At 38.7% G+C, this 13243-nt stretch overlaps 1 protein-coding gene across 6 annotated transcripts in view; it reads left to right on the forward strand.

Moving 5' to 3' along the window:
• kidins220a (kinase D-interacting substrate 220a) overlaps positions 1-13243 on the forward strand; it is a 131615-nt gene that overhangs the window by 57706 nt on the left and 60666 nt on the right. For all 6 annotated transcript variants that reach the window (XM_022672832.2, XM_022672835.2, XM_022672836.2 and 3 more), the window contains exons 18-22: positions 1571-1711; positions 4531-4768; positions 4985-5076; positions 11344-11488; positions 12234-12396. In XM_022672832.2, coding sequence (XP_022528553.2) covers positions 1571-1711; positions 4531-4768; positions 4985-5076; positions 11344-11488; positions 12234-12396 — 779 coding nt within the window. The remainder of the gene's footprint in view (positions 1-1570; positions 1712-4530; positions 4769-4984; positions 5077-11343; positions 11489-12233; positions 12397-13243) is intronic.

The following is a 13243-nucleotide window of genomic DNA, read 5'->3' on the forward strand; positions in this document are numbered from 1 at the left end:
ACTTTAAAGAGTATAACATGACAATCAACAGACCTCGGCCCGGTGCTCCAAAGAAGATTTCGCCTCGTGGGGTGGCAATGATGCTGAGAACGGTCAGAAATCGTCCTGCAACCACTCGGCAGGAGTTAGCAAATGACCTGAAGGCAGCTGGGACCACAGTTTGCAAGGAAACAATTGGCAACACTTTGCGCAACAATGGATTCACATCCTGCAGTGCCCGAAAGGTACCCCTGCTGAAGAGAGCACATGTGGAGGCGCGCCTCAAGTATGCCAATGATCATTTAAAAGATGAACCAAGTTATTGGGAGAAGGTTTTGTGGTCAGACGAGACCAAAATTGAACTTTTTGGCCTCAACTCCACCCGCCATGTGTGGAGGAAGAAAAATGCTGCCTATGACCCCAAGAACACTGTGCCCACCGTCAAGCATGGAGGTGGAAGCATAATGTTTTGGGGGTGTTTCTCTGCCTAGGGTACAGGGCTACTTCACCGCATCACTGGGAAGATGGATGGAGCCATGTACCGCACAATCCTGAGGGACAACCTCCTCCCCTCTGCCAAGGATCTGAAAATGGGCCGTGGTTGGGTCTTCCAACATGATAACGACCCTAAACATACAGCAAAGGCAACAAAGGATTGGCTCAAGAAAAATCACATTAAGGTCATGGAGTGGCCCAGCCAGTCGCCAGACCTCAATCCGATCAAAAATCTATGGAGGGAGCTGAAGGTCAGAGTTGCCAAGCGACAGCCCACCAACCTTCATGATTTAGAGAGGGTCTGCAAAGAAGAGTGGGCCAAAATTCCCCCTGGTGTGTGTGCTAAACTTGTGGTTAACTACAACAAACGTCTCTTGCTTGCAAACAAAGGCTTTGCCACTAAGTATTGAGTGTGTTTGGCAAGAGGGATCAAATACTTATTTTCCTCATTGAAATACAAATTAATTAAAATATATTCTTTAAAATTATATTCTGGATTTTTGTCTTGATATTCTGTCTCTCCATGTTAGAATATATCTACCATTAAAAGTGCAGAAGGATAGTGTCTTTATTAGTGGGCAAACAAAGAAAATCAGCAAGGGATCAAATACTTCTTGGACTCACTGTATATATATATATATATATATATATATATATATATATATTTAATTATAAAAAGATATTTAAACATTCTTCTATATTATGTCTTATTTCTTATTTGCAATTCTATTCATTTTATTTATATTCGTATTCTGTTTTATATGTTTTTACATTTTGTGTACTTAGTTTGCATTGGTTTTTATTCTTTTAATTATAATTTATTATAATTTTCAGTAAAGCTCTTTACATTGTGTGTGTGTGTGTGTGTATCAAAGGTAAAAAAAAAGAAACTTACCTTGCCTTGTACAGTAGCATAAATCATCATATATTTAAAGGGTAATATGGCTCTTATGGATTCGGTATGAGTTCTTCAGCTTGACATTCATACTTGAATTTGTGGTACTAAATCATCTTTGATGTTTAGAGCAGAGCAGTAAGATACTCAGGGTTTTGTCGTCTTGCTTTAAGAGCTGTTTTGTCTTTTCTGGTCTGCTAGGTTCTGAAGTGTGAGGTGGAACTCATGGCTAAAATGGCGAAGACCATCGATGGCTTTACTCAGAATCAGACTCGTCTGGTGGTCATCATCGACGGCCTGGATTCCTGTGAGCAGGACAAAGTGCTGCAGATGCTGGATACGGTGTGTATGCTTGTGTGTGTGTGAATGCATGCATGGATGTTCACTGTTCAGGTTTCTAATTTGCCCACGGAACCATATGTCACAAAGACCTTTGTCACCCTTCATCCCATCATTTCCTCATCATCCTCCCCTTCCCTCAAATACGCAAACAACACCTCGATCCGGCGGCGCAGTTAAACACTCTCATCAATCTCTTGATTGTCCAGCATACGGTAGCTATCGGAGTTCACGCTCATCTAGCCCAGAAAGTTCAGATTCCTCTTTCCCAGCTGGAGTAATAGAATTTCCTTCAGCCAAACGTTATTATTTAGGGGTATAATCCCCTTGCGTTGGCAGCCGGCGCTGTGCTAATGAAATCTCCCTCCTTCCAGAAAGCCTGAAACCTTCTCAAAGACTCCTTTGTGGCGCAATTAGACGCATCTCTTTAAAAATTCCATGCTTTTTTGTTTCCCATTTTGATAGGAATAACAAAATTGAATTTGTATCACAAACTAAATGTTTTTTCTACTCGCTGCCGCTAATGTCCCATAACGGAAGGGATTTCCATACTGCGGTGGATGGAATAAAAATGGGGTGTGAGGGATAATGGCGTGTTTTGTATGTGAAGAAAACAATGCGCTCACTGTGGACGTACTGCAGCGCAAGCAGATATTCGGGCCTAGACGCTAGAGCATGCAGCAGCTGTAATCAACCTTTTAAATCGTGCACAAATCAGTGTCCTGTGACACTTGGCAAATTTGTGGACACTAATCAGTCTGGAAAGTCCCGATCATCTCCCTGTCTCCAGCAGTCTTCCTCACTCACACTGTAGGCTTCCCATGTGGTGGTCTTTTCTGAAACTCTGCAGTTTTTAATATGATGTAGAGATGTAGAGGACTGAACTGCATATTTAGCTTTTTTGACATTGGTTCATCCATAGATTTCAGACAGATGATGATGATTATGTGCTCCCAGCAACCCCCACAAAAATGTTAGAAAGTAATAATATATATTATATACCAAAGAACATATACAGCTCTGGAAAAAAATAAGTGACCACTTAAAAATGATGAGTTCCTTCGATTTTACCAAATTAAAAACCTCTGGAATATAATCAAGAGGAAGATGGATGATCACAAGCCATCAAACCAAGCGGAACTACTTTTTTGAGGTCTGAAAGCTCTTTTTTGTTATTTCAGCCATTTCTCATTTTCTGCAAATAAATGCTGTAAATGACTAAATGCTGAAATTGGAATTTGGGAGAAATGCTAAATAAATGCTAATACTTAAAGCTAAATTAGTATCTTATTTTTTTCAGAGGACAAGTCCTACAGTAATCATAAAATAACCTTCCGGCCCTTAAAACTGTACTCTTCTATGTAAAAGTTTTAATGTGCTCATTTATTTAGGTTTATTTAGTTTAGGTTGTATTAGCATTAGTTTCATTTATTCATGTTCAGTGAAATGCAGCAGAAAAAAATATATAAATAATATTAAAATATTGAGAAAATGAGCAACATCAACATGGTATCAAATGTAGAAAGAATTTTCATTCCCCGTTTGATGGAAAAAGTAAACAAACTTTATTGTTTTTTCATGAAAGAACAGCAGAATATCATATCCCTCTTTTATGTGTAGATGTTTCTTAATTGTGAATAGATAAGTGACCAATGTACAGTACTCAGTCACGCACACACACAACTGACTCTCCACTACTATTCTCTCTTCTTAAATGCATCCAACAATCCAAATGTAGAATATAAGGTGGAATGACTACTATAACGGTACAAAAACAAAGTTTTGGCACTTGAATTTAACTCCTTCAGTATATGAAGTGTAACAGAAAAATCTGCAAATCAGCAGCTTGCAAACAGTAATTCTATACCAGCCGCAGCACTTAGGGTGGAATAGAGACAAAGAAGCCAGTATAGCTGTTTATTCTTCAGCTTGTAGCTGCAAAAGATCATTTGGCAAAAACTAGACAAAATGCACTGGTATGTAAACTGAGTTTATACGCTTATATTAAGCAAAAGAATAGGATACGCTAAATTTTCTTAGTAAGATTTCATAAAATAACCACAAAATCACAAATGAGTGAATTAAGACAAATAAATCAAGCAAAAATAAGCCACAGATTGATTTTATGGCTTAAATTTGGACACAAAGATCAGAATAACTTGACTGGTGACTTTTTGTTCTTTGTGCTTTTTTTGTGCTCAGATTTTTATAGAAAGCAAAATAATCTTACACTTACAATGACAAAACATACAATGACAAAATATTTTATTAAAGGAAAAAAAAATATATATATAGCCTTCAAACTAGATCATTTTACTGGCTAAGATTTCTTTTTTTTTTTTTTTTTGCAGTGTAAGATGTAATGAAAGAGTTAAATACGCTGGTGTTAGTGTGGTTGTATGTATGAATATACAGTTGTGGTAGCATTTAAGGTGGACCTAAAATTTTGAACTGTAGAACTCATCTTAGCATTTGGAAGTACCTACTTCACTTTTTAAGGTGGAATGGAACAGAAAGTAACTTTCAGAGTGTTTTTCAGGGTGTATTTGGGGGAGTTTAAGATGGATGGATGGATGGATACTTTATTGATTCTGAAGGAAATTTAGAGTAAAATAAATAAATACTACACGGTATAAACAGTTTTTATGTCCATTTAATGTCCTGAGGGTTAGTTTCAGTTCATATTTTTTGATTGATATTGGACACTAACTCTCCCTAACTTGACACAAGGAGAGATGGGGGGGCCTTCATTTATTTGCTATAGAAGAATTAGATGCTAAAAGTGTCTCTTTTTTAACATACATGTTCTCTGCTTGCTTCAGGTCAGGGTGCTCTTCTCCAAGGGCCCCTTTATCTCCATCTTTGCCAGTGACCCCCACATTATCATCAAAGCCATCAACCAGAACCTGAACAGCGTGCTGCGCGACTCCAACATCAACGGCCACGACTACATGCGAAACATCGTGCACCTGCCCGTCTTCTTGAACAGCCGCGGCCTCAGCACAGCCAAAAAGCTCAGCATGGCAGCGCCCACCAACGGAGACCTACTCAGCGCTGAGGGTAAACACACACACACACGCAAACACACACACAAACACACACTCATTAACTGCAGAGCTAAGCAACCAGACTTTGTGACGGATACATTCAGTGTCTTTATTGTTTTAGGCTTTAACAATTATGCAAATGTCCTATTAATTGTCTGTTTCTGATGCATGATGATCAGAGCTGAATCTAATTCTGTCTTTCGGGGTCTGCTCCTTTGTGTCTTTGTAGCGTGGCATGAAGAAATGGACAGGAAGTTCCAGTCTCAGAACAGTCTTGGAGAGCAGGCAAAGCAGGGCAGCAAGACTGCTCTGAACCGCAGGGTAGGTATCTCATGTAGGATCGTATGTCAATCAGCCATAACATTAAAAATAACTGACTAAATGTGTCAAAAGCCCTGTCTGGACAGGAATAATATCACAGAGGACCCCCCTGAGAAACTAATCCCGCCCAGATAGGACTAAAAGTATTTATATTTATTGAAGTATAGACGCTAGGGTTTAAAAGTACTTCTATAGAAGTACCAACTCAAGCTTTTTTATCAAGTAAAAGTGTAAAAGTACTGGTTTCAGTATTTACTACTTACTACTTAAAGTACAAAATGATCGTAATTTTTTTGCACTGTAAGGCACACCGGATTATAAGGCACACTATCAATAAACGTCTATTTTCTGGTCTATTTTTATACATAAAACACACCGGATTAAAGCGCATTAAGCGACAATAATAAGGAACAGGGGTCTTGCCATGTTTTCCTTCTGGTCTTGCCGTTGGGTGCTGTAAAAGCTGTAAAGCTAAGCTTAGTTAAGTAAAACAAAACTGTTTTTCTTAAAAAAAACAGTTTCTTTTAAAATCAAACAAACACAGAATGTAATCTACATAGATGTCTTGTTTGAAAACGGTTTATTTGGGTGAGTAAAGTGCTTCCGTTTATTTAAAGTAAGCTTAGCACTAAAGCTAGTCCGACAGTGCTACACTGAGGAACCCTGAGTGTTCCGGTAAACCAGGGCGATCGATATTTGCGAAAAAGAAAGAGCTAACTAGGACTGTCTAATGCTAATGCTAATTCTAATGCTGCTCCAGCTGTTGTAGCCGGGGTTAGCAGCAGGCTACAGGCTGATAATACTCACCTCTGAATGGCGAAAGAGCTAGCGCTTAGCACGGTTAGCAGTTAATGCTAAAACTGCTGGAGAACTAAACTGAAACTCCTTTATTACGCTGTACTTCAGCGGAGTGGCTTTACTGCCCCTTACAACCTGACTGGTATAATTCATATGTAAGGTGCACTGATGATTTTGGGGAAAATTAAAGGATTTTATGTGCCCCTTATATTGTGAAAAATAAGGTAAAAGTAATGTAAACGGGAAAAATTAAGCCATTAGGCTAAAAACTTAGTCCACCACCCCTCCCCAGTATCAGTTTAAGATTTATTGGCATCTTATATTCGTGTTTAAATGAGATAATTTTTTTTTTTTTTTTTAAGTATTCCATTATATATGAAGACATAGGCATGCCACCCAAAAGTTTATGCTTTTCCACTGAAGCTAACCCTCATACTTGCACTGGGAAGCTACTGTATGTCCAGTATGTCAAAATAGGTCCAAAACAAAGTGCATGCTGTACCCTGATTAGTGTGTTGACTACAGTTTACAATTACATTTTCTACTTTACTGTCCACCTCTTCAGTTAAGCTACATTAGGCTACATTCACAGAACAGGGTTAAAATGGCACAGACTGAATGTTTTTTGCTGTCTGAACTCAGTGACATTCATCAGATTGGATTTTTTTTTCTTCTTTTATTTTTACATCACACTTTACTCTGCATATCACTCTCCTCATTATCCAGTGTGGGCAGTGTGTTAGCATCCGCTAGCTTGGTGATAAAGAGGTGTGTTCACACTAACAACAGATAGCAATCTAGGCAAAAAGAGATGCTTTTGATGTTTTAGAAAGTAATGAAATGTTTGTTTTTTAACTGTCAGATTGATAGACCCATTTTATGCTACTGTATATAGAGCTATTTTATATACAGATCCTAGAGAAAAGACATTTAGCCAGACAGAAAACCAGGCAGAAAAGCATACATATAATACATTTTAAGGGTTATGTACTTAAAAGGGCTTATTTAACTTATCCTTAAACCTTTAGTGATATATAGGTGTTGAAAGATCTTTAAAAGAAACATATACAAGATTATAGAGAAAAAACTTTTTAGCCAGGCAGAAATCCATTGGTTCTATTGAGGTAGAACCCTTGCTTTTACAGAAATGTACAACCCCGTTGTAAGGGTGTTAAGTACTGAAAATGTGTTTGTTATCTCGTTCTTTGACTTTTTGGTGCTATACAGAACAGTTAAAAAAACATATATACAAACATTGAAAAGAATCATTTAGACAGACTCTGTAAGTTTTCCGAGGCGGCCGCGACCAACGCTCGCGAGAACTGCGACCTGCTTTCCGACCTTTAGTTCTAACAGTTCTACAAGGACTACTGGTTCATTCTTTACAAACTAACAAACAGACACTCTGGCAGGAGCTGGAAAGAGACCGAATATGTCTGTGAAAGCCTGAAAACGAGAAAGAGAAACTAATCCGCCTGAAACATTTATTACACTCTACAACTGTAGAGGGAGCCCACGAGCACAAAATCTCAATCCTACCTAGTGGAGCTTTAATTGTTTGTATTTTGGTTGGCCATTGTGGTTTTTAAATGTGCTTTAGAAATACATTTGTCTTGACATAGAACATGAGCAGTTTGTTTTTAGATCTTTAAGGCAGACAATTTGACAATTTCCAAGGAATTCCTAAAGAATAAGTCAGGATTTCTACAAAATTTAGATATCATCCAGTTTAGATCTGTAAAGTCTTGTTTTATCTTCAGTTAAACTCAAGTTAAGATTTCCTTTCACTGAAACTAATGGGTCAAGCCCAACTCGTGAAAACCAACCCCACACCATACTACTAATGATCCTCCCTCCACCAAACATTAAACTCATAAAGGTGTATCAGTGTAACTCGGTGATCAGCACTCCTGAAAACAGCTCTGCAGAGTTCATGGAGTTTCAGAGAGCAGTCAGGAACACAATATAATCACTTATACAGCACTTCATGTGGGTGCTGCTGAGCTCGCGTGTGTTTGTTGTTGTTGCTGCTGCTGTGTGTTTTCCATGAGGCTAGCGAGGAGGAGAGGGGGGTACTGTCAGAGCCCCTGGATGTCGCCGAGGAGTGTCTGTAATTGATTTAATGTCTGTTTAGCCTTCCCGCTGAGATGCCATTGCTTAATGACAGGGTGCAGCAGCAGTGAGGCTCAGTGACAAAGCGCTGGCATGGCCGGCGTCTAGCAGGGGGCTAAGTGCCTCCGCTGCTCGCCCTGCGAGCTCCCCGTTTGTTTGCCTTGCTGATTTATCAGCGTGCTTTTCATTCGGCCCTCGCTCGCTTTCGTAGGCGTGCTCCTTTTGTGTTGCCGTTTGCTGGCCTGGCACTCGTCCCTGTTTCGAGAATGGAAGTTCGAGTTTCGTCTGTTTAATAAGAAGTTGTTGATCTACTCGCAGCCTTACAGAGGGAAAGATGGATTGCCCTGGCTTAGTTTGTGCTGAATGCTGTAGAACTCGTACAAGCTGAGGTCAAGACAGAGTCTCAAACTGAACTGACTCTACTGAAGTTCACAGAAGGTTGACGGATTGAACTGCAGCCAACCAAGCTGTGATTTCTTCCTCCTTCCACAATTCTACAGCCCTGCTCAGGGGCTCAGGAGTTCTTTTTGCACTCTTAGGTAACACTTTATTTGCATGGTCCATTGTAGATGCCTCATAGATTCTCAACTGACATTTAAAGGAGAACTCCGATGAAAAAATGACTTTTGGTGTAGTAAAACATGATAAAAAGCACTCACCTTTGTTGAATAGCCCACCACCGCTTTCCTACAGCTTTCTAAGATTCAGTAATTTTGTGCTTTTTGCCCAGCAATCTGTAAAACGGCCATATCAAGGCATATTTTGCCCCAATAAATAGCTTTTTACATTATTATCCAGGCTCAAAGTAGCTCCACACCTCCACCTCCGAATATGGAGAGCCCTGACATTTAAAATGAGGCATTAATAGTTATTAATAATAGTTGTTATTAATAATAAATAATATATATTATATATACGGCCATAGTGATAGTTGATTGAAACTAGCAAACACCCACCATTTGGTTATACCACCCCAAATCAAAAAATATTTTGATGATAGAAATGTCAGTGTTTCTTACATTTATGTGAAATTTCTTTGAATTCTCAGATTTTTGCCAGAATTTATAAACAAATATTCAACTTATTTCTAACTACTTTCCCTTGATTTAATTAGTGTAATCTGCTGAAAGTGTCTTATTCCATTTTCAGATATTTTTGCTTGTTTTAAGAATACCTTTTTGACAAAAACGAATGTGCCAATTAAAAATACTTTTTAAATAGATTTAGAACACTTAAAACAAGTAAAAATTATTAAATCAAGAAATACATTATTTATTCTTATTATATTGCTTTTATAATCCTACAATTAGATATATTAAATTTGTAAACTACATTTAAGAGGGTTTTAGCTTGCCAAAATAATATTTTTCACAGTTTTGGGATGAGATCAAGGTAAGGATTATGGTTTAACAGTTCAACAGTATTTATCTGATTGGAAGTGAAAGACTGTTTACAGTACAGTACTGAAATGATTACTCAATTCTAATTACTCCGAACTTCTGTCACTCTGTATGATCATCACACACACACACACACGTTTATGAGCATGACCATGATGGACAGTGCAGGCCATGGAGTTTCTCAACCTCTTGATCCTAGAGGGGCCACCTACCCACTCCTTTATATTGGTGGCCATGTGCTCCAGTGTAGCGGCCGAGTCACACGGTCAGCATTAGAAACATCAAAGTGGACTTAGTGGACTTTCTAGAGCTCGTGATCAGGCCCCTGTTCCTGCACTGAGCTTCAGCTGGACCACTCAGCTCCTGATATGATGTGGAGCAGGCCAACTTCTGACCAATAAGTGACCTCCGGACACCGACAGGGTCAGCGGGAGGACAGGCACGCAATGCTCAGAGCAGAGATGTTCAGACGGCACACACGGGCTGGTCAATGTGATCTAATCTGCACTGTTTGTGGATCTTCGGCCTGCTGGCCTTTAATCCATTCATTGAATTTAAACCGTGAGATACTACAAATGTCATCTGTGTCATCAAACACGGTTATCTCATCATTGCTTGTAGTTCCGTGACTTCAGTTACTAATCAATAAGCTGTTTTTTTGAATATATAAGTACTCCTTTCAGTACCTCAACAATTCTTTCTATCATAAATACTGTACATAATCACTTGTAAACATTTACACCTTACAGCGCTGTAACTGTGATTAACCACATTGTTTGGAAAGCTGAGATTAATTTCACTAGTTAAAACCAGGTCTAATTACTGCCAGACCTGTAGAATCAAGAAATCACTTAAGTAAAACCTGTCTAACAACATGAAGCAGGATAAGATAAGGATAAGGTCTCAAAAAACAACACATTAGGCCCTGATCTGAATAAATTCAAAAGCAGAAGAAAAAACAAAGTGATTGATCATCTGTCAGTTTAGAAAAGGTTACAAAGTAATTTCTAAAGCTTTGGGACTCCAGCAAACCACAGTGAGAGCTCTTATTCACAAATGGAGATAACATGGAACACTGGTGAACCTTTAAAGATGTGACTGGCCTACCAAAATGACTCCAAAAGGGCATGGACAACTCATCCAGGATGTCACAAAAGAACGAAGCACAATAGTTCTAAAGAACCGCACATCTCGCTTTGCAGTTAAGGTCAGTGTTAATTATTCGATAATAATAATAAGACAGAGACTGAGAAAAATGATATCCCTGACAAAAAAACACTTCATACCAAAAAGAACACAAAGGCCAACAAACATATTGATGATCCCCAGGGCTTTGGAAAAATGTTCTGTGGACTGACCAGACAAAAAAATTACATCTGGCCCAAAAATAACATAAATGTTAGAAAAAGAACATCATACAGAAAGTTAAACATGGTGGTGGTAGTGTGATAGTCTGGGGCTGCTTTGCTGCTTCAGAACCTGAACAATTTGCTGTACTTGATGTAATTGAAACATGAATTCTGCTCTACCAGAACATTCTGAAGGAAAATGTCCATCCATCATTTTGTGTCCTTAAGCTCAGGTGTACTTGGGTTCTGCCACAGGACAATGATCTGATGCACACAAGCAAAAAAACAAAATAAATCTGTAGGGGGCAAATACTTTTTTATAGCACAGTATATCAGATTTAATGATTATATGTGAACACTGTGTTGTTTTTTACTTACAGACTGTAATGTCTATTTCTCTGCATACTTTATTATTCTCCTTTTACCCTGTTGCTCAGTGGTTCGGACCCCACAAGACCACCAAAGAGCAGCTATTGTTTGGGTGGTAGGTAATTTTTAGCACTGCAGTGGCACCGACATTGTGGTGATAATATCTGGGTCCTTAGAAAAACATGTAATTGTTAATGCTAATGTTCTAAAGTAATTCTTCTGGTCTGTTTGGTGTGCAGGACACATACCGGCGTCGTCAGATGCAGCGCACCGTCACGCGTCAGATGTCCTTTGACCTGACCAAGCTGTTGGTCACTGAGGACTGGTTCAGCGATATCAGCCCTCAGACCATGAGACGACTGCTGAACATCGTATCAGTCACAGGTGAGTGCCACGCCCCGTTTCTACACTCTACATGCTTACCAATGTTAAAAACATTCTGCCAATGAGGTAAGCAATTTTTTCTTAGTAAGATTTCTTTAAAAAAGCAATCACAACGTCTCAAAATGAGTGAAGCAAGACTTAAATGAAACTAAAATCACAGTTTGTCTGGCTTAAATGTATTTATTTTCATTCAGGTAGTAAAATTGATTAAGATAATAATTCCAAACATAAGCAACATAATTGTACAAAAACAAGATTTATTGCCTTAAAATTAAACCATTTTGCTTGCTATAATCTGCTAAGGCATCTGTTTAGTGGCTAATTATATTTAGCCATTTTGTCCCTTGTCAGGGTGTTCATAAAATGCACTGTTTGTCCAAAATCATCCATACACTTCTTCTCTCTTCACCCATTTATAAGCTATAAGCCATATTAATGCAAGTGCACCTGATACTAACTCAGGTTTTTCAAAACCATATACACGCCCATACAGCTTAAATAATAGAATGGGATGCTTAGGATAAGCCACACATAAGTCACCATGCCCTGCACATACAGCAGTGCTGCTGGAGTTTTTAAACACTGTGTCCAATAGTGTCCAATGTTTCAGTATCCAGAGTAAAGTCTTCCTAAATGTGCAGTAGCTCCCAATGGATACCACTTACTTTAGATAGGCAGGTGTCTGCACATGTTGTGCCATATACTCCCTGCATGTCCTGAGCTAACTTGAAGCATGTACTGTCAGGTCGTCTTCTCCGAGCCAATCAGATCATCTTTAACTGGGACCGGTTGGCCTCATGGATCAACCTGACGGAGGAGTGGCCCTACAGAACCTCCTGGCTCATCCTCTTCCTCGAGGAGAACGACATCGTCTCAGAGCAGGTCACGTTGAAGACCATCTACGAGAGGTCAGACTTTTTATAGATTTATTCTATACACAGACTGTGATAATGACAAACAGATTAAACTAAAATAGCAGGAATTTTATTATCTTTTGTTTGAATAAGAAAAAGAGTTGCTAGGCAAAAAATCCAATTTACCAAATCCACCAATTTTCCAGTTGTCTTAAATGTACATTCCCAAAGAAATTACCATATGTTGTGTGGTGGTGTATTTAACTATTAATACCTAACATAAGCATCTGTTTAGCTACATTAAGAATTGAGAATTGAGGGTCCCATATTTTTCGCACAATAATGAGCTCTTAAAATCCTTTAATTTTCTCAAAAATCGCCAGTGCGCCTTTTAATTCAGTGCATCTTATGTATAAATATTACCAGTCAGGTTGTAAGGAGCAGTAAAGCCACTCCACTGGAGTACAGCATTATACAGGAGTTTCAGTTTAGTTCTCCAGCACCGGGGCTGGAGTAGCATTAGCATTACCCGCTAACCACGCTAGCTATTTTCTCGTTCAGAAGTGAGTATTATCGGCCTGTGGCCTGCTGCTAACCCCGGCTAGCACTGCTAGAGAGGTTAGCCGCTAATGCTAATGCTCCAACCCTAGTGCTACAGAAATTCAGTAATCTAAGCTTACTGTAAATAAACTAAAATGCTTTACTCACCCAAATAAACAGTTTTCAGGAGAGAAATCTGTGTAGATTAACATCGTTTGACTTTAAAAGAAAATGTTTTTTTTTTTTTTTTTTTTTTTTTTTAGAATTACAGTTGTGTTTACTTAGTTTAGCTTTACTTATTTTAGTTAGCTACCCCCCCACAGCCACCCAGCAGTGAGAACTGCTGAATTAGAAGTTCCTT

This window comes from Astyanax mexicanus, chromosome 14, assembly GCF_023375975.1.
Source record: "Astyanax mexicanus isolate ESR-SI-001 chromosome 14, AstMex3_surface, whole genome shotgun sequence".
Classification (NCBI taxonomy): Eukaryota; Metazoa; Chordata; class Actinopteri; order Characiformes; family Acestrorhamphidae; genus Astyanax; species Astyanax mexicanus.